The sequence below is a fragment of the Mobula birostris genome, chromosome 2 (genome assembly GCF_030028105.1).
Source record: "Mobula birostris isolate sMobBir1 chromosome 2, sMobBir1.hap1, whole genome shotgun sequence".
NCBI classification, from domain to species: Eukaryota; Metazoa; Chordata; class Chondrichthyes; order Myliobatiformes; family Myliobatidae; genus Mobula; species Mobula birostris.
In genome coordinates this window covers 168976942-169000747 of record NC_092371.1, presented here as the reverse complement: position 1 = coordinate 169000747, position 23806 = coordinate 168976942, and the positions used below count along the sequence as shown (strand labels likewise).

The 23806-nt window shown below is 42.3% G+C and overlaps 2 protein-coding genes across 3 annotated transcripts in view; one reads left to right on the top strand and one right to left on the bottom strand.

Annotated features, from left to right (window-relative positions):
* The window catches only part of sipa1l2 (signal induced proliferation associated 1 like 2), a 500895-nt gene extending 498349 nt beyond the window's left edge, over positions 1-2546 (top strand). For both annotated transcript variants that reach the window (XM_072251068.1, XM_072251067.1), the window contains exon 22: positions 1512-2546. In XM_072251068.1, coding sequence (XP_072107169.1) covers positions 1512-1658 — 147 coding nt within the window. In that variant the 3' untranslated portion in view covers positions 1659-2546. The remainder of the gene's footprint in view (positions 1-1511) is intronic.
* Positions 1-23806, bottom strand: part of disc1 (DISC1 scaffold protein) — a 203031-nt gene that overhangs the window by 16999 nt on the left and 162226 nt on the right. The window contains exons 13-14 of the transcript XR_011884993.1: positions 22622-22745; positions 3735-3856 (exon numbers count right to left, since the gene is read on the bottom strand). The gene's annotated coding sequence lies outside the window, so the exon portion shown is untranslated. The remainder of the gene's footprint in view (positions 1-3734; positions 3857-22621; positions 22746-23806) is intronic.

The window sequence follows — 23806 nt, the reverse complement described above, 5'->3', positions numbered from 1 at the left end:
AAAATATTTATGAGTTGTAATAAAACCCACTCTTCCTTTACAACCTCCCTTCATCCCATGCCAAATCCTCTCCTGTCTCCATCATTCATTTCATTCTACTTTCTACCATTCTTCTTGCACTCTTATGATCCTTCTTCAAAGATCCCCAAACAAATGGGCCTTAGCTGAGTATCTTCCCTTTCACACCTTATCTTCTCCTACATTCTCCCAGTCTTATTCCTTTCTCCAGACATGTTCCATTACTACACAACTACACATGATAGATATGAAGCACTTATGTAATAGACTTAGGATATATGAGACATTGTACCTTCCCCATCATTCAACAATGGGTTATGAGATCTTTGGTCTCAACACCACCTGATTATCATACCTTTGGCTATCCTGCAAGCAAAACATCTCCCTGTCTCAGTTTTCAAAGACTAAATACCTACAGCTCTGTGAGACTAAAAAAAAAATCCAAATTCATACGCCACAGAAAAGACATCCCTCCTCAGATCATCTGTAAGTGACCAACCCTTTATCTTGAAACTATGTCACCTTATTTTTAAGACCGTAAGACGTAGGAGCAACCTTAGGCTATTTGGCTCAATGGGTCTGCTCTGTTATTCCAATATGGCTGATTTATTATTCCTCTCAATCCCATTTTCCTACTTTCTTCTCATAACCTTTGATGCCCTTACTAATCAAGAAACTATCAACTTCCACTTCAAATATATCCAATAACTTGGCCTCCACAGTTGTCTGTGGCAATGAATTCCCCAGATTCACCACTGTCTGGCTAAAGAAAAAAATTCCTCATCTCTGTTCTCTTTACAGCTTTTTGAGATTAAAATAAATCCTGATTCACATGCTTCAAAATAGAAATTGCTCCTCAGCTCAGCTATAAGAGAGCACCTACTTATCCTGAAACTATGGCCCCTTGTTTATACAGCATCTCCCCTTTCGAGCCCTTATGTTTCATTCATTCACCTTTCACTCTTCTAAACAAGGCTGTAGACCGATTCGACTCAATGCTTTCTCATAAAATAATCTCCTCAGCTCACAAACCAAACTAATATACCTTTGCTACCTCACCCCCATGCTTCCTTTAATGAGGCCAGAATTGTCCACAAAACTCATCTCATTTCATCTCACTCAGAGTTGTAAAATAACTCTACAAAATCTCATCTGGAGTGTAGCACATAATATTTGATGGAATAACATTTCACAAAACTACAAAAAAAATTGCACAATTATAGTACGTCACTTTGCTACGTGAATAGTTTGATTTTTTTTTCTGAAGGAAATGTAAAAATCTGTTCACATTCCTGTTAATTAACCAAGCTGGGTGACCAACTTAATTAAGTGAAGCCTCATCACTTCAATTAGAAAGGTGTAGTCATGTATCACAGCTATTGATGAAACTACAAATTGCAAAAAAAGCACATTGTGCAAGATCTAATTTGCCAAGTCTCTCAGCGTGCAGTGGGATGTAACTTGTGCTTATCCTGTAATAATTGTCTGGTCAGGAAAAGGAAGACAAAGCGATGCTTCAGGCTGAGGTTCACCACCTGCGACATGACAACCTACGCCTTCAAGAGGAGTCCCAAACCGCAGCTGCACAGTTACGGAAATTTACCGAATGGTTCTTCAACACCATCGACAAGAAGTCCTGATGTACTGACAATGCGAACCATGATCAAAAAGCCCTAGCCGAAAGATTCATTAATTCCTAGAATGTTATACTAATCTGTTCAGAAATAAGTATAGGTGTTGTAGGTATTATTTGTCTGGTTCTGTTCACTCAAATACACCACTGACAAAAATCCAGTTAAACCTAGCGGTTGAACTAGCTAAGGGCTTCACAGCCTCGTATTGTAAAATAGAAACTTGAGATGGTAACTTCAATGTAAAAGGTGCTCTATCTTTTGTAATTAGTTTCTTTCCATTGTTGCAGTGTTATAGCAATAAGACTTTAGTAATATCCCGCAGGGCTTTGTTTGGAATTTAGCACTAGTCTGATCAAGCAGGTTTAGATACATTTACTATAGGGAAATGTTCATTTGCTGGAATAAACATTGGTGCCTGAAACAAGCAGTGTTCTGATGTTTAAAACTACCCTTGCCTTTTGAATGGCTCACTTGACTCTACAACTTCACTGATTTTTGTACAGTTCACTTAAAGGCTGTCAGATCAATGGTACACTATTCTACAAGGAGTGTGTGTACACAGTGAGTCGGCAAGCCACTTGTACAATGCCAAATTTGTTTATCTTTGTACAGAAGCTCTAAAATGAAAAGTGTCTTGTATTTAACAATTATTTAAAATTATTTAACTTTAAATTGTTAACTTTAAGTTTGGTTTATCTGCACTATGGAAAAAAACAGTTTGCTGTAAATGGTGTTGTCTGTAGCTTGTGAGTACAAAGACAGTCATGGTGTGTAGTAAATCAAACACTTGGATGCTGCTAGTATATAATATTACATGGTTTGTACGCTTCGAGAAATGTGTTCTTTTTAAACAACTTCATTTGAAATGTGACATACAGTTGCTTTTTTAATAAATGTAGGACAAAGTTAGTTGCTCAATTTTTTAAAAATCTTTTTGCTCCTTTTATATTTTAAGCTATAGGCTTACTTACTTAAGCCCATCACCCCTACTGGGGCATAGGCTGCCAACAGTTCCTTCCTCTTTCAGGGATGCGGTCTTTGGAGCGACTGTGATATTTCTGTATCACTGGATGGGGTTGCTAGCCCCATGCCCAACTTTCCTCCTTTTGCAGCTGGCCTTGGAACTGCCCATGGCAGAGTAATTTTAAGCAATGTGCTATGACATTAAATTTAGTCTCAGCTTTTTCTAAAGTTACTTAATCCTGCAGATACAGTGCTCTACATGAATGCACACAGAACATGAGGTTCTAATGAATTGCATTAATTCAGGTGCAATTAGAACACTGTGTCCAGTTGTGCATGATGCACTCTAGAATGGATCCTTTACAATAGATATAACCAAAGTCCCTCAGTCCCATAACCATTCTTATGATTGGATAAAATTGAATTGTTCTTAGAGCAGAGTTTGGGAGTTGATGTGATGATGTTCAAAATAAGACCATAAGGCTTAGAGGCAGAAATAGGCTATTTTGGCCCATCGAGTCTGCTCCACCATTTCATCATGGCTGATTTATTATCCCTCTCAACACCATTCTCTTGCCTTCGCCCCATAACCTTTGATGTCTTTACTAATCAAGAATCTATCAACCTGCTTCAAATATACCCAACGACAGCCTCCATTGGCAATGAATTCCACAGATTCACCACCCTCTGGCTAAAGAAATCCCTCCTCATCTTTGTTCTAAAGCATGGGTTCCCAACTTGGGGTCCACAGACCCCTTGCTTAATGGCATTGGTCCATGGCATGAAAAATTTGGGAACCCCTGTTCTAAAGAGACATACTTTAGAATGTCTAATCGTGATTTCTCTTGGCAAAATAAATAAAAGGAACATTTCCATTGGTGGAATAAATGAGATTACTAGAAGGGGATTAGCAAAATAGGCAAAGGCACTATAAAGAATGAGTTTTTCAATTCAGCAAATATAATTTGAGTTTCACTGCCTGAAGGACAGTGAGACCAACTTCAATGATGGGATTCACAAAGGAATTGAGCACTGGACAGTGAATAGGATTAACTAGATTTTCATTGTAAAATAAAAATGCCTTTGAGGGCTACATCTATGTACAAAAGTACCACTCACCAGATGGTCAGAAGTGAGATTCATTCACAACCCTTGCAACTCATCTTTCTTCCCCGACTCAATTATCCATCTGAAGTGTCTTCCATGTTTAAAGATCTTGCCGTAGTCACTTCTCGCTGCACCTGTTTTATGAAGAGAGGAAAGAACCTAACATTTCTGGTCAGTGATCTTTCATCAGAATTCTTGCTGATGAAAGATCGTCAAACTGAAACATTAACTGTGCTTTCCCTTCACAGATGCTGCCTGATCTGTTGATTAAGTGTTCTCTTCACTGGGATTCAGGACTGACTAAATGGCAAAAAGGATGAGGCAGTGGAAATAAGAAAGAAGGGTTTGGAGGAGGTGCAGACAGCTACAGGCAAACATTAATAACATCTTGTTCATCAAATATTTTCCAACTTGCAAATTATAGACAGATTGAAGTGCAATATGCTTGTTCCTTGGAGTAGCTTATATCAACACTATTACCAGGTACCATCGATCATCTCCCCCTACCACAGGACCTCTGATTGGTTGTCTGTCATACCAATGATGACACTTAGATTTGTGCCACTCTTCTGTGATGATGTGAACTGCACAAAACAAAACCTGTGTGGGAGAGTTTTTAAAGTGAAAAAGCAGATGCGCTGGAGCAGTTTCTCTCTCGTCTTTGGAAGTTCAGGCCCAGTGATACAAGTAGTAGTCGCAAACTGGGGTCTTCCTTGGTGGCAGTGGATGACCATGACTACTTCTGCACCTTGTCATGCCCGTTGCTTTCCATGAAGCGTTGTAGAATCGCCTTCCTGGTCATCGGATCTCACCCTTGATGTCATCCACACAGTCCACTGGAGCTGACAGGCATGTCCCTATCTCAGCAGGGCACAAAGCCTGCTGGCTACCTTCACCTGGTTTAGTCCACTTGTCGAAGCAAGTGTACTAGTGTGTGACCACTTTTGCATGCAAACACCTACAGTACTGTGCAAAAGTTTTAGGCACATATATATAACTAGGAAGTCTAAGACTTTTGCATTGTAGTAATTTTATGTACTGCACTGTACTGCTGCAAAAAAAAATAAATTTCATGACATATGTAAGTGATGATAAAACTGATTCTGATATAGGTCTCTAATGTGAACTGACAGTGCAAGAGGGGAATCATGGTTGGGAAGAGGGGAGAGGCAAGAAGCACCAGGGAGACATGCTGTAATGTCAATAAACCAATTATTTGTAATCAAATTACCTTGCCTGGTGTCTCACGGCTGGGTGTGTCTCCCCTTGCCCCTGGCATTCCTTCTGTGCTACATGTCCCATACCTCTCCCACGGTTCCCTACCCTCACCAAGTCCAACATCCTTTGCTCCCACCAGATTAGCTTCACTTGTCACATGTATGTACATTGAAACACAGTGAAATGCGTCATTTGCATCAATGGCCAACACAGTCCAAGGATGTGCTGGAGGCAGCCCACATGTGTCACCACACTTTTGGCACCAATATAGCATACCCACAACTTACTAACCCAAACCTGTATGTCTTTGGAATGTGGGAGGAAACTGGAGCACCCGGAGGAAGCCCATACAGTCACAGGGAGAACGTACAAACTCCTTGCAGACAGTAGTAGAATTGAACCCAGATCAATTAAAAAATTTCAAGGTTTGACATTTAATGAAATAAAAGGAAGCCATTAGGCTTCATCAGTGTATGCTGATAAATAAGGTCAACACTCACTTCACATTTGTACCTTACACAGCCAGTCCTGTGAATACACACTCAATGCCCACTTTATCAGGTACACCTATACAACTGCTCGATAATCTAAATATCCAATCAGCCAATCGTGTGGCAGGAACTCAATGTATAAAAAAAATGCAGAAAAAAAATCATGTGGACTGCAAGACCCTACAGAGGATAGTAAAAACCGCCAAGAGGTTCATTGGAATCCCCCAGTTGTGACACTTACCAGGAGCATTGCAGATGAAGGGCTGAAAGCATAGTTGAGAATCCTTACTACCCATCCCACTATCTCTTTGACCCACTACCATCAGGATGGAGGTACAGAATGATCAGGACTAGGACTGCCGGTCTGGGTAGCAGCTTCTTTCTTCAGGCAGTGAGACTAATCAATACTCTGCCACCACCAAGGTCTCATCTCCAGGTCAGCAAGCTGCTTACTGTTTAGCTATGCTGCACAATACGTGTATTAGGGATTATATTTTTGTTTATGTGCTGTGTGATGCAAGTTTTGTGGGTGCACTGTGATCCGAAGGAATGGTGTATTGTTTAGTTGTGTACACGTACAGTCAGATGACAATAAACTTGAACTTGAATGGTCAAGAGATTCAGTTGTTGTTCAGACCAAACATCAGAATGGGGGAGAAATGTGATCTAAGTGATTTTGACTGATAGTTGGTGCCAGATGGGGTGGTTTGAACATCTCAGAAAATGATGATCTCTTGGGATTTTCATGACAACAGTCTGTTAGAGTTTACGGATAATGCTGCGAAAAACAAAATAAAACATCCAGTGAGTGGCAGTTCTGTGGACAAAAACATCCTGCTCATTTACTTTATTTGGAGATACAGCACAGTAACAGGTCCTTCTCTGCCCAATGAGTCCATGTGACCAATTAACCAACTAACCCACATGTCTTTGGAATATGAAGGAAACCGGAGCACCCAGAGGAAACCGACGCGGACACGGCAAGAACATACAACTCCTTACAGGCATTGGCGGAAATTGAACCAAGTCAATGGCACTGTAAAGTGATGCGCTAAGCGCTACACTATTGTGCTGCGTCCATGATAAATGAACTAATGAAAGAGGTTAGAGGAGAATGGCCAGTCTGGTTGAAGCTTACAGAATGTCAACACATGTTACAACAGTAGCGGCAGAAGAGCATCTCCGAATGCACCAATACATTGAAGTGGGTGGACTACAGCAGCAGAAGACCTCACCGGGTTCCACTCCTGTACCGAATAAAGTGGGCACTGAGTGTACATCTGAGAACCTTGCAGTTTAATTTACTTTCCCATGTGCCAAACCAATAGACAGGTCAAGCCAAAGAAATAAACAAATCATTTAATTGCTGGTTTGCCTCAGGCTTTAATGGAGATCTTGCATTTCCTTGTTCTATATGCCCCAGATACAGATCGTTAAATTTAGATTGCGAAGATTGGATTTTCAATGTCAGTGGAACATTTTGGAATCTAAAAGCAATTATAAAAATTCCTGAGGAGGCAGAATCGCATTCCAGTAGCATACAATCACTGCCACACACCGCCTGCAACCCTCCCTCCAACAGAAAAGCTTGCCTGAAGCAAGATTGGAAACAATTCTCACATCTGTTGTGCTTGAGTCCTATAATTACCAAGTACCTGCAGTTCAGCTTCACCAGTGGAAACGGACTGATCAAAGTTACAAGGACTGTCACTTCAATGAAAGATCATTTAATGTATCAAAACAAAATTAACAAACCGTCTAGACGTAAACACGAGATTTTGCAGATACTGGAAATCCAGAGTAAATTACACACAAAATGCTGGAGGGACTCAGCACCTATGGAAATGAATTAAAAGTCAATATTTTGGGCCAAGACCCTTTTGGAGGTGCAGAATGAAAGTAGGAGCCAAAAATCACCATGGAATTATACAAAACTAAGAAAGTAAAGAGGGCTAGAAATCAACCATGTGTTGTTTAAATGATTAGTTGGAAGAATAGTGTTGTGAGGTGCAATTTTGTATTGGAACACTACACTAGTGGCCACTATATTACGTACAGGAATGACATGCTTCAAGGTTTGACATGCTGTGTACTCAGAGTTGCTCTTCCGCACACCATCGTTGTAACGCCTGGTTATTTGATTTACTGTTTCCTCCCCGTCAGCTTGAACCAGTTTGGCCATTGTCCTCTGACCCCTCTCATTAACAGGGTGTTTTCATATTCAGAACTGCCACTCATGGAATTTTTTAAAGTTTATTTGCACCATTCTCTGTAAACTCTAGACACTGTTGTGCGTGAAAAACCCAGATCAGCCAACAGTTTTTGAGATACTCAAACCACCCTGTCTGGCACCAACATCATTTCACATCAATGTCACTTAGGTCACTTTTCTTCCCCATTCTGATGTTTGATTTGACCAACAACTGAACCTCTTGACCATGTCTACATATTTCTATACATTGAATTGCTGCCACGATTGGCTGATGAGATATTTGCATTAACGAGCAGGTATACAGGGTGCACCTGATAAAGTGGCCACTATCTTGGTGTATTTACAGTTTTGTGCAAGAGGATGGGTGGTTAATATCAGTTAAATGTTATTGATTGACTTACTTAAGGAAGAGCTTCAAAATACTGATTTATTGTTAGATCTTCTTCATGATTCTTGGCAGGTGACAAATTAATTCCAGTATTTTCCACATTCTAAATGTTAGAGGTAAGTTATAAGGCTCTGAAAACTGGACAGCCAAGCATTATTTCAGTGGTCTTCCCCTGCATTTATTTGCCACATTGGTGTGGCAGGTTCTCCATGGAGAATTGCTTCCATGTAGTTTTTTTTAAAAAAAATACAGTTCTTCCATTGATATTTCTGTTATATGACAATGAGTCCATCTTTATTGTATTAATGCACTCCCTGACCATAGCAGATCTGAAACCTAATCCAAAGAACATTGGGTTTTAAATGTTACAAATATTGATTCAGACCTCTAGCTGCCCCATGGCTTAATGAAAGGACAGTGAATTTATTTCCATTAGTGGGGGAAATGTGATCCATATCCTGATTGTAATAACCTGCTTATCTTTGGTACCTTTTACCTTCTCAGGATGTCCTAAAGTGCTTTACAGACAAAAAAGTTCTCCTCAATGCCGGAAATGTCCCTGAGTATTTCATCCACCAGGTTTTTCAGCCTGGTCTAATTAAGGCTTTTCTGTTTTCTTCTTTTGTAAATTTGGTGTTAAATAGCAAAAATGAATTACATGACATTTTGGACGCACAGGAATCATTAAATTTCACCAGTAATCACTACATGGTTAAACTGGGATGAATCCACTTATATTTTCTTGTCCTCTTTAGTTGGATTTATGTCACATAATCTCCAGTGTTAGTTGACCAAAATACAATGATTCAGGTGATTGGTCAATTATGACAGGTTTAATACCCACAGTCCATTGCTCCCTAGAAGCTCCTCTCCATTTGCACATTTAACATTGTTGTACTGCAACCTACACGTAATACAACCCTTCAGTTTGTATGTAGCATTTAGTCTAGAAAACAAGTGGATATTTTAAAAGCACATATGAGATTCAAGATTCAAGATTGTTTAATGTCATTTCCTGTTCACGAGTGTAAGGAGAATGAAATAATTGTTACTCTGGATCCAAGACAGAAGAAAAAAAACACAAAAGATAAAAAACAGTAATAACAATATTGGTAAACAACATGCAATAAATATAAATACATAGATTGATTGCATGCCTATAAAGTGACACTAGGTGGTACTGTACCTGAGGTCTAGGTCCTTAGCTGAACAGAGCTCAACCCTAGGTATTCAAAGACCAGACCTAGAGCACTGGCTGCAGTATTGGGAACCACGCCTAAGGAGGGATATGTTGACCTTCGAGAGAAAACAGTGTCGATATCTGGATTGATAAATATAATAGTTATAGAACACCACAGCCAGTCTAATCGGTGCCGAACAATAATCTGTCTAGTTCCATCGACTTGCACCCAGACAATAGTCTTCCATACCCCTTTCATCCATATTCCTATCCAAATTTCTGTTAAATGTTGAAGTCAACCCTGCACCCACCACGTGCACTGGGAGCTCGTTCCACATTCATACCACTTTCTAAGCAAAGAAGGTCCCCCCTCATGTTCCCCTTAAACTTTTCACCTTTCAACCCTAACCCAGGATCTCTAGTTCTAGTCTCACCCAACCTCAGTGGAAAACGCCTGCTTGCATTTACCCTGTCTATAACCCTCATAATTTTGTATACCTCCATCAAATCTCCCCTCAATCATTTACCTTCTCGGGAATAAAGTCCTAGCCTATTCAACCTTTCCCTATAACTCAGGTCTTCAAGACCCGGCAACATCCTTGTAAATTTTCTCTGCACACTTTCAGTCTTACTTACAGTTTTCCTGTAGGTCAGTAACCAAAACTGGACACAATACTCCAAATTAGGCTTTACCAACATCTAATACAATTTCAACATAACATCGCAACTCCTGTACTCAATACATTGATTTATGAAGGCCAATGTGCCAAAAGATCTCTTTATGATCCCATCTACCCATGATGCCACTTTCAAGGAATTACAGATCTGTATTCCCAGATCCCTCTGTTCTATCGCACTCCTCGGTGCCCTGCCATTCACCATGTAAGACCTACCCTGGTTGGTCCTCCCAAAGTGCAGCACCTCATATTTGTCTGCATTAAATTCCATCTGCCATTTTTCAGCCCACTTCACCAGATGAAACACATACAGGAGTAAGTCTATGATCTGTTAAATCTGCTCCATCATTCATCAAGACCATTGCTGATTTTATAGCTCAATATTTACATATAATTCCACCCCCCCCCCCCCATTTCCCTGAAAACCCTTAATTTCCAGGATTTCTTTAATTTCTATTTTGGTTTTGCATGAACTCAGCAGAAGTCCAAAAGCTGCCCCAACAGAGAACGTGACACCCATTCCCACCTTTCACCCCAGTAATCTCTTCATCAGGCATATAATCTTTCGCCATTTCCACTAGCAGCATTGAGATCAGCTCACATCTTCCCCACTCCACTTCCTTCTGTTTCCACTCTCTCTGTTAGAACATGATGCTGTGTCAATCATAGACTATTCTAAGGTCAACATAATCCTTCCCTCCATTTTTCAATCATCCATGTGCCAATCTAAAAGTTTCTTAAATGTCATCCCCCATGTATCTGCTTCTACCACCACCCTTGGCAGCGTGTTCCGTGTACCCACCAATCTCTGTGTAAAAAAACATACCTCTGTTACTCCTGATCCACTCATCCCCCCTCACCAACCCCTCCCTGGCCCTTGACACTTTCCGATACTCACTTCTACTCCTCCTCCCTCATCTCCAATAAGGGAGCTAAAGAGCCATCCCAGATAGAGGCAGACTCACAGCACCTGGTCCAGCTTAGTCTACTGCACTCAATGCTTGATGCATTGGTGCATCAGTGGGCCCTAGTGTAAACCAGGCAAACATCTTGCAAGCCAGTTCAAATTGCCACCCTCTTCCCACATCAGCTTCTCTACTGACACATAAACTTGATAAATAACACCTTTTCTTCCACTCGGGTAGCAGTCAAATTTTACAAATATTGAACTTTACAATTTCAGTTAACTCACCTCATGTAACTTTCCCATTCTCACTGGCCTAGCTAGGCTCTCACCCCCTTTGTCACCATTTTCATACCACCTTTATCTAGTGTTACTTCCCTCACCTAGTTCCCTCTGTGAAAGAGTGTCCGAGGGAAAAATGCAAGAGGGAGAGCATAAGAGCGAGCACGAGTGAGTGTAAGTGTCACAGTGACTGAAGATCAGAGTAATGAGAGGATGGGAGAGAGAGGAGGGGGAGGAAAGTGGGAAAGGACTGAAGGGGAAGTGGGAGAAAGAGACAGGAAAGGAGAGAGTAAGAACTGGGGAGAGAGGGCTGGGGGAGGGAAAGATGGAGGGAGAGAGGATTGCTGCCCTCTGTAAGCAAAGAGCTACCACCTCTGGCCCCTAACAGTGGCCCACATTGTGAGTTTCACATCTTGGTGCAGAACAGCTGCAGCAACTACAATAGCCAACCCAACACCACGTTCGTAGGTACCTTGCCACACCAGGCTGAGGGGTGATTTATTGCTGGGTCAGTTTCAACAGAAGTTGGAGATTTGCACCCAGTTCCAGGCACAGCAGTGCATGGCAACGAGATGCCTGGCTCTGGACACAGCACCACACAGCAAAGTGGTCACAGGATACTCTTAAAGCATTTTGGGGGACGTACCTATGAATGTTCATGGTGGAGGACTAAGAACACTATAACAGAAGGGTGCTAAGTGCGGCATTAATATAGCTACACTACCATAGATTTACTTCATATCACCAGTCACTGATTGCAATCAAGGCAGGAACTCAAAATGATTTATTTGCTTCTAGTCTGGTGTTTCTTTTGCTGCCTGTACCAGCAATAGCAAATGTAGTTTCTTCCTGCATTTCTAAATTTGCAGCAGACAATATATCAGGAGGAATGATGAAGGGGAACTATTTAATAGTTATAATTGAATTTATCATCTCCCGGGGGTACTTTGAGAAATCAGACGCATTCCAGTGTTCCTAAACTGGGAGATATTGTGCTGTGCTTCATTTATCCGTTAGATCACTCTTGTCAGTGGGGGGGCAAAAGTCTGCAATGTGTGGGTGACTAGCTCTCATAAAACTAATGTTTTCCCAACAAGTCTGAGAGTAAAAACTCTGCCAAAAGCACAATGGCAAACATTAAACGCAGTTGCATTAAACATAGAACATAGAAACCTACAGCACATTACAGGCCCTTCAGCCCACAATGTTGTGCCAACCATGTGACCGACTCTAGAAACTGTCTAGAATTTCCCTACTGCATAACCCTCTATTTTTCTAATCTCCATGTACCTATCTAAGAGTCTCTTAAAGGACCCTATTGTATCCACTTCCACCACCATTGCTGGCAGTGCATTCCATGCACCCACCACTCTCTGTGTGGAAAAACTTAATCCCTGTCATCCCCTCGGTACCTATTTTCAAGCACCTTAAAACTATGCTCCCTCATTTTAGTCATTTCAGTATTGGGAAAAAGCCTCTGGCTGTCCACAGGATCAATACCCCTCATAACCTTATACATCTCTATCAGGTCACCTCTCGGCCTTGGTCACTCCAAGGAGAAAAGGCCAAGTTCACTCAACCTATTCTCATAATATACGCCCTTCAATCCAGGCAACATCTTTGTAAATCTCCTCTGCATTCTCTCTATAGTATCCACATCCTTCCTATAATAAGGTGGCCAGAACTGAACACAGTACTCAAAGTGGAGTCTGACCAAGGTCTTATATAACCGTAACATTACCTCACAGCTCTTAAACTTAATCCCAGGGTTGATGAAGGCCAGCACACCATTCACCTTCTTTACAACACTGTCAACCTATGCAGCAATTTTGAGTGTCCTACCGACACAGACCCCAAGGTCTCTCAGATCCTCCACACTGCCAAGAGTCTTGCCATTAATATTATATTCTATCTTCAAATTAGACCTAGCAAAATGAACCACTTGACACTTATTTGGGTTGAAGTCCATCTATCACTTCTTAGCCCAGTTCTGCATCCTATCGATGTCCCACTGTAACCTCTAGCAACCCTCCAGACTATCCACAACACCCCCAACCTTTGTGTTATCAGCAAACTTACTAACCCACCCTTCTACATCTTCATCCAAGTCATTTATAAAAATCACAAAGAGGAGGGGTCCCAGAACAGATCCCTGTGGAACACCACTGGTCACCAATCTCCATGTAGAATACGAACCATCTATAACCATCCTTTGCTTTCTGTGGGTAAGCCATTTCTGGGTCCACAAAGTAAGGTCTCCTTGGATCCTATGCCTCCTTACTTTCTGAACGAGCCTTGCATGGGGAACCTTATCAAATGCCTTACTGATCCATATACACTCCTTCCACTGCTCTACCTTCATCAATGTATTTTGTTACATCCTCAAAGAATTCAATCAGGCTCATAAGGCACGACCTGCCCTTGACAAAGCCATGCTGACTATCCCCAATCAGATTATGTCTCTCCAAATACTCATAAATCCTGCCTCTCAGGATCTCCTCCAAAAACTTGCCCACCACTGAAATCAGACGCACTGGTCTATTATTTCCTGGGTTTTCTCTACTCCCTTTATTGAACAAGGGAACAACATCTGCAACCTTCCAATCCTCCGGCACTTCTCCCATCCCTATTTATGATGTAAAGATCATCACAAGAGACTCAGCAATCTGCCAGTGACTTATCTAACTTAATGCTTTTCAAAAGCTCCAGCACTTCCTCTTTCATAATGACTATATGCTCAAACATTTCAGCGCTGTAAGTCATCCCCACAATGGCCAAGGTCTTTTCCCCGGTGAAACCATTCATCATTTTAGGTCTACATTTCAACATTTCATCAAATAAATCTACTCCGATTCCATACAACACCTCCCGATCCCTTCCAAAAATGTTTCATACAAAGGCAGAAGAGGGGAGTGTGGTAGTGATAGGGACTCAATGGTCAAAGGAACAAACAGGAGATTCTGTGGACCTGAACGGGACACCCAGATGGTATGTTGCCTCCAAGGTGCCAGGGTCAGGGATGTCTTGAATCGCATCCTCAGCATTCTGGAGGTGGAGGGAGAGCAGTTAGATGTCTTGGTATATATTGGTACCAATGGCATAGGAAGGAAAAGTAAAGAAGCCCTGAAGAGAGAATTTAGAGAGCCAGGCAGAAAGCTGAGAAGCAGGACTTCCAGAGTAGTAATTTCTGGATTGCAGCCTGTGGTATGAGCCAGGGAGGGTAGATACAGGATGATTTGGCAGAAAAATACGTGGTTGAGATGCTGATGCAGGGGGCAGGGCTTCAAGTTCTTGGATCATTGGGATCTCTTCTGGGGGAGGTACGACCTGTACCAAAGTGACAGATTGCACCTGAAACTAAGGGAGACGGCTTAAACTAATTTTGCGGGGCGGGGGGGGGGGGTAGGAACTGGAGTGAAGAGACTCGGGATAGGACAGATGGTAAAAAGCAATGATAGCGTGCAGTCAGACTATCAGGAAGGGCAGGCAGATGACAAGACAAAATTGCAGCCAGCGGGGTGAGTATCAGTATATTAGGGATGCAGAATCAAAAAGGGAACCAAATACAGTACTCAAAGTGTTATATCTCAATGCATGAAGTTTAAGAAATAAGGTGGATGATTTGTTGCACTATTACAGATTGTCAGGTATGATGTTGTGGCCATCACTGAAACGTGGCTGAAGGATGGTTGTAGTTGGGAGCTGATTGTCCAAGGTTACACGTTGTATCAGAGGGATAGGAAGGTAGGCAGAGGGGGTGGTGTGGCCCTACTGGTAAAGAATGGCATCAAATCAGTAAAAAGATGTGACATAGGATCGGAAGATGTTGAATCCTTGTGGGTTGACTTAAGAAATGCAAGGGTAACAGGACCCTGATGGCAGTTATATACAGCTGTGATGTGGACCACAGATTACAACAGGAAATAAAAAGGAGTGTCAAAGGGTAATGGGAGATTTCAACATGCAGGTCGATTGGGAAAATTAGGTTGTTAATGGATCTCAAGAGAGTGAGTTTGTTGAATGCCTAAGAGATGGCTCTTTAGAGCACTTTGTCATTGATTAGTAGTATTTCAGTGGTGTAAAGGAAATTACAGTGATATGAAAGAGGAGTTGGCCAAAATAAATTGGAAGGAGATGCTGGCAGGGATGACAGCAGAGCAACAATTGTGTGAGTTTCTGGGAAAAATGTGGAAGGTGCAGGATATATTTCAAAAACAAAGAAATACTCAAATGGCAAAATTGTACAACTGTGGCTGACAAGGGAAGTCAAAGCTAATGTAAAAGCAAAGGAGAGGGCATACAACAAAGCAACAATTAGCAGGAAGATAGAGGATTGGGAAGCTTTTAAAAACCTATTGAGAATAAGAGGGAAAAGATGAAATATGAAAGCAAGCTAGCAAACAATATCAAAGTGGATAGTTAAAGCTTTTAGAAGTTGGAGGCAATTGTTAAGGATGAATTATGGAGTACTTGGTGACACAGGACAAGATAGGACAAAGTCAACATGGTTTCCTTAAGGGAAACTCCTGCCTGATGAACCTGTTGGAATTCTTTGAGGAGATTACAAGTAGGATAAATAAAGGGAATGCAGTGAATCTTGTATATTTGGACTTTCAGAAGGCCTTTGACAAGGTACCACACATGAGGCTGCTTACCAAGATAAGAGCCCATGGTATTACAGGAACGTTACTGGCATGGTTTGAGCATTGGCTGATTGGTAGGAGGCATTGAGTGGGAATAAAAGGATCCTTTTCTGGTCGGCCAGTGACTAGTGGTGTTCTGCAGTGGTCGGTGTTGGAACCACTTCTTTTTATGCTGTATATCAATGATTCAGATGATGGAATAGATGATTTTGTTGCCCAGTTTGCAGATGATATGAAGATTGGTGGAGGGATAGGTAGTGTTGAGGAAATAGGAAGGCTGCAGAAGATTAGGAGAATGGGTAAGAAAGTGGCAAATGAAATATAATGTTGGAAAATGCATGGTCATGCACTTTTATAGAAGAAATAAATATACAGACTATTTTCTAAATGGAGAGAAAATCCAAAAATCTGAGATGCAAAGGGACTTGGGAGTCCTTATGCAGAACACCCTAAATGTTACCTTGGAGGTTGAGTCAATGGTGAAGAAGGCAAATGCAATGTTAGCATTTATTTCAAGAGGTTTGGATTACAAGAGTAGGGATGTGATGCTGAGGCTTTATAAGACACTGGTGAGGTCTCACCTTGAGTATTGTTTTGGACTACTCATCTAAGAAAAGATTAGAGAGGTTTCAGAGGAGGTTCACAAGGATGATTCCGGGAATGAAAGGGTTATCGTATGATGGTCGTTTGATGGCTCTGGGTCTGTACTCACTGCAATTTAGAAGTATAAGGGGGGGATCTCATTGAAACCTTCCGAATGTTGAAAAGCCTAGACAGAGTAGATGTGGAAAAGATGTTTCCCTTGGTGGGGGAGTCTAGGACAAGAGGGCACAACCTCAGGATAGAGAAGCGTCCATCTAAAACTGAGATGCAGAGAAATTTCTTTATCCAGAGTAGCTAAAGAGCCTGTTTGGCATTTTCTTCGCAGTCATGCTGAAGCACGCCTTTGGAACATCAACTGATGGTGTCTACCTCCACACCAGATCGGACGGGAGGCTGTTCAGTCTGTCCCGTCTGAGGGCAAAAACCAAGGTTTGTGAAGTACTCATCAGGGACATGTTGTCTGCAGATGATGCGGCTCTGGCAACACACTCTGAAGAGCAACTGCAACGCCTCATGGACAGCTTCTCAAGAGCCTGCCAGGACTTCAGCTTGACCATCAGCCTGAAGAAGACCAACGTGTTGGGCCAAGGTGTTGAGCACCCCCCTGCCATTACCATCAACAACTACAGGCTGGAGGTAGTTCACGAGTTTACATACCTTGGCTCCACCATCACGGACAGCCTCTCCCTTGACCCTGAGATCAACAGACGGATCAGATGAGCAGCCTCAACATTTGCCAGGCTGACGAAGAGAGTCTGAGAGAACAGAAAGCCGATGATGCACGCCAAAGTTGCAGTCTACAGGGTCTGCGTCCTCGGCACACTGCTTTACGGCAGCGAGACCCGGAGCCTCTACTATAGACGAGAGCGGCGTCTCAACGCCTTCCACCTTCGCAGCCTGAGACGCATCCTGGACATCACGTAGACTAACTGAGTCACCAACAATGAGGTCCTGGCCTGCGCCCAGATACCCAGCCTCTTCACCCTGCTCCAACAATGCTGTCTCCGCTGGCTGGGCCACATACACCGCATGTCAGACGGGAGGATCCCGAAAGACCTGCTGTACGGGGAAATGGCCTCTGGCAAGAGAGCACAAGGGCAGCCTTATCTTCGTTTCAAAGACGTTTGCAAGAGAGACATGAAGTCACTGAAAATGAAGGTCGAGAGGTGGGAGGACATCGCAAGCGATCGCTCTCACTGGAGGCTGGAACTACGCAGAGGTCTAAAGAGAGGAGAAGAGAAGCTGAGGCTTGCTGCTGAAGAAAATCACACTCGTCGGAAAAACAGCACCAAGACAACACTGGAGGACAGTGCCTTCAAGTGCAGTCGCTGCAGCCGAGACTGTCACTCCTGTGTGGGACTCTACAACCACAACAGACGCTGCTCTAACACAGACTGAAGCAAGACTTTCCAGGCGCAGATCCATGGTCTCACGAGACTAACAGATGCCACCAATAAAGAGATTATTTAGGCATTAGTAATGATCTTGCAAGAATCAATGGATTCCGGTTTTGTTCCGGAGAACCGGAAAATTGTAAATGTCACTCCATTCTTCAAGAAGGGAGAGAGGCAGAAGAAAGGAAGTTACAGGCCAGTTAGTCTGACCTCAATGGTTGGGAAGATGTTGGAGTTGACTGTTAAGGATGTAGTTTCAGGGTACTTGGAGGCACATGACAAAATAGGCTAAAGTCAGCATGGTTTTCTTAAGGGAAATCTTTGGCTGACAAATCTTTTGGAATTCTTTAAAGAAATAATAAGCAGGAAAGACAAAGGAGAATCAATGGAAGCTGTGTATTTGGATTTTCAGAAGGCCTTTGACAAGGTGCCCCACATGAGGCTGCTTAACAAGTTAAGAGACCATGGTATTACAAGAAAGGATAGAACATTGGCTGATTGACAGGAAGCAAAGAGTGGGAATAAAGGGTGCCTTTTCTGTTTGGCTACCGATGACGAGTGGTGTTCTATAGGGGTCTGTGTTGGAACTGATTCTTTTTACATTATATGTCAATGATTTGGATAATGGAATTGATAGCTTTGTGGCTAAGTATGCAGACATTACAAAGGTAGGTGGAGTGGCAGATAGTGTTGAGGAAGCAGAAGGATTTAGACAGATTAGGAGAAGGACGAAGAAGTGAAAGATGGAATACAGTGTTGGGAAGTGTATGGTCATGCACTTTGGTAGAAGAAATAAAAGTAAAGACTATTCAAAAAATTCAAAAATCTGAGGTGCAAAGGGTCCTGTGCAGGATTCCCTAAAGGTTAATTTGCAGGTTGAGTCAGTGGTGAGGAAGGTAAATGCAATGTTAGCATTCATTTCAAGAGGTTTAGAATACAGTACAAAAGCAAGGATGTAATGCTGAGGCTTTATAAGGCACTGGTGAGGCCTCACTTGGAGAATTGGGAGCAAGTTTGTACCCCTTATCTAAGAAAGGATGTGCTGCCATTGAAGAGGGTTCAAAGGAGGTTCACAAATATGATTCTGGGATTGAAAAGTTTATCATATGAGGAGCATTTGAAGGCTTCGGGCCTGTACTTACTGAAATTCAGAAGAATGAAGGTGGATCTCATTGAAACCTATCGAATGTTGAAAGGCCTCGATAGAGTGGATGTGGAGAGGATGTTTCCTATGGGGGGGGTGTCTAGGACCAGAGGACACAGCCTCAGAATAGAGGGACATCCATTTAGAACAGAGATGAGGAGGAAGAGTGGTGAATCTGTGGAATTCATTGCCACAGGTCCCTATGGAGGCCAAGTGATCGAGTATACTTAAGGCAGAGGCTGATAGGTTCTTGATTAGTCAGGGCATGAAGGGATACGGGGAGAAGGCAGAAGATTGATGCTGAGAGGGAAAGTGGATCAGCCACAATGAAATGGCAGATCAGACTTGATGGGCCAAATGGCCTAATTCTGCTTCTTTCTCTTATGGTCTTATAATAATATAAATGAGAAATTGATTGTGTATCCATAAAGTAACGTTAGGCAAAGGAGTATCTGCACATAAGGTGACTGACAGGAAATAATAAAGTAGTGGTGGTTAGGGGTATAGAGGATTTGGTTAGTGGGTGGAGGTGTTGATCAGCCTTACTATGAGGGAAGAAACTGCTTTGAGTCTGGTGGCCCTGGTGAGGATGCTCTATAGCCTCGTGCCTGATGGGAGTGGAACAAACAGTCCATGAGCAGTGTATGGAGGGGGATCCATCATGATGTTACTGGACATTTTTCTGAACAGCACACATGCCCTTGATGATGGGTAAGCCAGTGCTGGTGATACATTGGACAGTTAGTTGCTAAATTAATGTTAAGGAAAATATCTAATCAACCATGTGACAGCAACTCAATGCAAAAAAACATGTAGGCGTAGTCAAGAAGTTACATTGTCATTCAGACCAAACATCAGAATGCGGAAGAAATTTGATCTAAGTGATTTCAGCTGTGGAATGATCGTTGCTGCCAGACGGGTGGTCTGGGTATCTCAGATACGGCTGATCTCCCAGAATTTTCACACTAAGGTCTACAGAGAATGGTGCGAAAAACAAAAAAATTCAGTTAGCTGAGTTCTGTGGCTGAAAATGCCTTGTTAATGAGAGAGGTGAAAGGAAAATGGCCAGACTGGTTCAAGCTGACAGGAAGGCAACAGTAACCCAAATAACCACACGTTATAACAGAGGTGTGCAGAAGAAAATCTCCGAATGCACAACATATCGAGCCTTGAAGTGGAGGGGCTACAGCAGCAGAAGACCTCACTGAGCTCCACTCCTGTATCTAATAAAGTGGCCACTGAGTGGAGACAGGGTAGGTTGTTAGTCCTTTCCCCCAGGGTGGAAATGTCAAAGGCTAGAGTGCACAGGTTTAAGGTGAGGGGGGAAAGTTTAAAGGAGTGTTATGACATGAGGTTTTCAGTTTACACACCCATGGTGCCTAGAAGGTGCTGCCAGGTTGGCTGGTGGAACCGGATTTGATGGCAATGATTATGAGGCATTTAGACAGGGACATGAACAGGCAGGGAATAGCGGGTAATAGATCACATACAGACAGATGAGATTTGTTCAAATTAGCATCATTAAAGGGACCCAATCCTAGTTCTGTACCATTCTACATTTCATGTTCCTGGCTGTTGCCCATTGTCTGTAACAACATGACAGAAATATTTAACAGAACCTGGATGAGACAATGTAATTTTTAATATTCAACCGGTCCTGAACATCCAGAGGCAAAACCAAGAGACAGTTATACCATTTCTCAGAGAGTTTATGATGGGAAGCTCACAGACTCCCTATGGAATTTGAGAGTGTCTGCGTGGGATGGTTTTATATCCTTTGGACATCTATGAGAGAGGAAATCAATGTGGGTTGGGGTGTGGGGGGTGGTATGTAAATCTGAGGAAGAGTCAAAGGAAATTAAACACTGTGTGTGAGGAGTGGAAGGCAGGGGCCGAGAGAGCAGCAGAGAGGGAGAGGAGTGTGTGTGCGCTTGAGAGCGAGCTGCTTGTTTTGGGGGTGATATCTGAGTGAATAATTGAGTTAGTAAGCAAGTCACAATAAAAACAGCAAGATATAATCACTGAACTTTGTTATTTCCCTGTGAGAAGAATAGAAACCTATGTTGTGGCAAGTACAAATAGCTTGTCTGTACTTCTAATAGCACATCATTCATGAGTGTACTAAACACTGTATGGCAAACAAGGACTTACTGTCTCGACTGTGCATGTCTGAAAGCATACACAATATAACCCACACGTTTGTGTCTTACATTTTAAATAAGGCTCTGGAAACAACTGTAGCAGCAATCTGGTGAGCTCACTTTGAAAGAATGATACAAGACAAAAAAAAGTCAACATTCATATGACTGACATGTACTTGCCAACCAAGCTGCTGAATGTCAGGAAGTTCAAGCCATCTTTACTGAGCAAAATACACTCAGTGTCCACTTCACTAATGATACTGTACACTTGCTCATTAATGCTAATATCGTATCAGGCAATCATGTGACAGCAACCTCACTGCATAAAAACATGCAGACATGGTCAAGAGGTTCAGTTGTTGTTCAGACTGGAGAAGGAATGTGATCTAAGTGAGTCTGGCTGTGGAATAATTGTTGGTGCCAGATAGGGTGGTTTGAGCATCTCAGAAACTGCAGATCTCCTGGGATTTTCATACACAACAGTCTCTAGAGTTTACAGAGAATGGTGCAAAAAACAAAAAAAAAACATCCAGCGAGTGGCAGCTCTGTGGGTGAAAACGCCTTGTTAATGAGAGAGGTCACAGGAGAATGGCCAGACCGGTTCAAGCTGACAGGAAGGCGACAGTAGCTCAAATAATCACACATTACAACAGTGGTGTGCAGTAAAGCATCTCTGAACACACGTTGAACCTTAGAGCGGATGGGCTACAGCAACAGAAGACCTCTTTGGGTTCTACTCCTGTACCTAATAAAGTGTCCACTGAGTGTATATCCTCCACAAGACATCACATTTTCCAACTCAATTGAAGAGTGAATTTTCTAATATCATGTAACTTTATGGATGATAGAAAAATGGAGGGAGAGAAGGGTTAGGTTGACCTTACAGTAGGTTAAAAAGTCAGCACAACATCATGGGTCAAAGGGCCTATTCTGTCCTATGTTCAGTTTCCATGGTCCTCTCCCACTCCCACCACCAGTCCATCCTGCTAAAGCGCAAGATGTAACTATATGTTCTGTGTGTGATCATAGGTACCTCAGCCCCGGAGCTGTATGATTGAATGACAATGAACTTGAACTTGAAGCAAATTGATACACCGTACTTATACCATGAAGACCAAGATGGTATGGAATTCAACCCAATCCATGCGACAACTGATAAAACAGAATAATAGCAACAACACCTACAGCAAAAGCCTTGTTAGTGACAGAGGTCAGAGGAGAATGGCCAGACTGGTTCAAGCTGACAGGAAGGTGACAGTAGCTCAAATAACCACATTACAACAGTGGTGTGCAGAAAGCATCTCTGAATGCACAACATATCAAACCTTGAAGTGAATGGGCCACAGCAGCAGAAACATGTAGTAATTTCTACAATCAGAGTTGCATCACCAATACCACAGACAACTTCAATTCATTCAGGGGTGACTATATCCATGTTTACATACTGGAGATTCATTATCTGTGAGATGTTGTGAATAATGCTTAAGGAAATGTTGCAATTAATAAAATTGAGGATTGAAGATAGATCACCAAAGTTAAAGTTATAAGAAAACATAAGTATGTTTTAAAGGGGCAATATAATTGCCCACAGTGTTATAGGGACAAGTACAAGTACTACTTACCTGTACGTTATGCACTGTATCGCTCACAGTAGACTTCATCGTGTTCCTCGTCTACTCACACGTCCCGGTTTGCATAATGAGTTGCTGGGGCATCGATTTTATCGAAAGCCTTTTTTGAAATGGCCTGTGGTTTGAAAATGATCATAATGTTAGGCACAGATTTAAACTTCACAGTGCAAGAAAGAGAACAAGCTGATTGCTCTGGAGAAACCCCTGAAAAAAGAACAAGCAGAAATTTTAAAGATTAGCTTTATTTGTCACATGTACAAGAAAACATTGCCCCTGTCATGCCCAAGAGGGCAAACCGCAATTGCAGCCATGCTTTCACCACCAACGTGGCATGCCCACAACTTAATACCCCTAACCCGTACCTCTTTGGACTGTGGGAGGAAACCCACACAGTCACGGGGAGAACGCACAAACTCCTTACAGACAGAGGCAGGAATTGAACTCCGATGCCTAGCACTGTAAAGCGTTAACCTAACCGTAGCACTACCATGCCACCACCCACCGCTGCTTCAGCTTCTGACCACTGTCGACTCCTTTCTTCAATGAAGCATCTTGCCCTGTTCTCCTGCGAGGTTACAAGCATCAGATGAAGTGTTACATGAGTGCCCTCTGCAGCCCAAACTCTTACCAAATGACCTGACTGCATGGGGTTTTGAATGATCGTTTTCTGTGAAGCCCTTTGGTCCTTCAGTTTCTTTCAACTTCACGTGGGATTCAATTCCTCTGGTCACCAAAGACACTTGGATGGGCATAGGAGATGATTGGGTGATATTTAATTCAATCTATTTCATGAAGCAAAGGAGGAGAAGTAGAGGCAATAGTTGATCTTTAAATTGCAGCCTTCCTGTTACTGGAGCTATTACTGTTATCAAACCCATGAGTAACACTATTACATTAATAAAACATCACATTGAGGCAGTTACCGAAATCTGTGGTTCTGCCTCATCAGCTTGCTACTTCCATGATATGAAACCTCAGGGCTTCTAGACGGTAAATAAATCATAGGGTCTTTGTACTTTCAGTTACTGCGCTGGAAAAGGCAGATCGTTGTGTTTGTATTCAGGAGTAGTGAAGAAAGCCCTGCACTTGACAATTCGATATCTGCTCCTTCTGCACCAGATCTCAGTCAGCAGAATATTCAGGCAGCGTTCTTTCCGCTTGAAGATGGTGAAAACT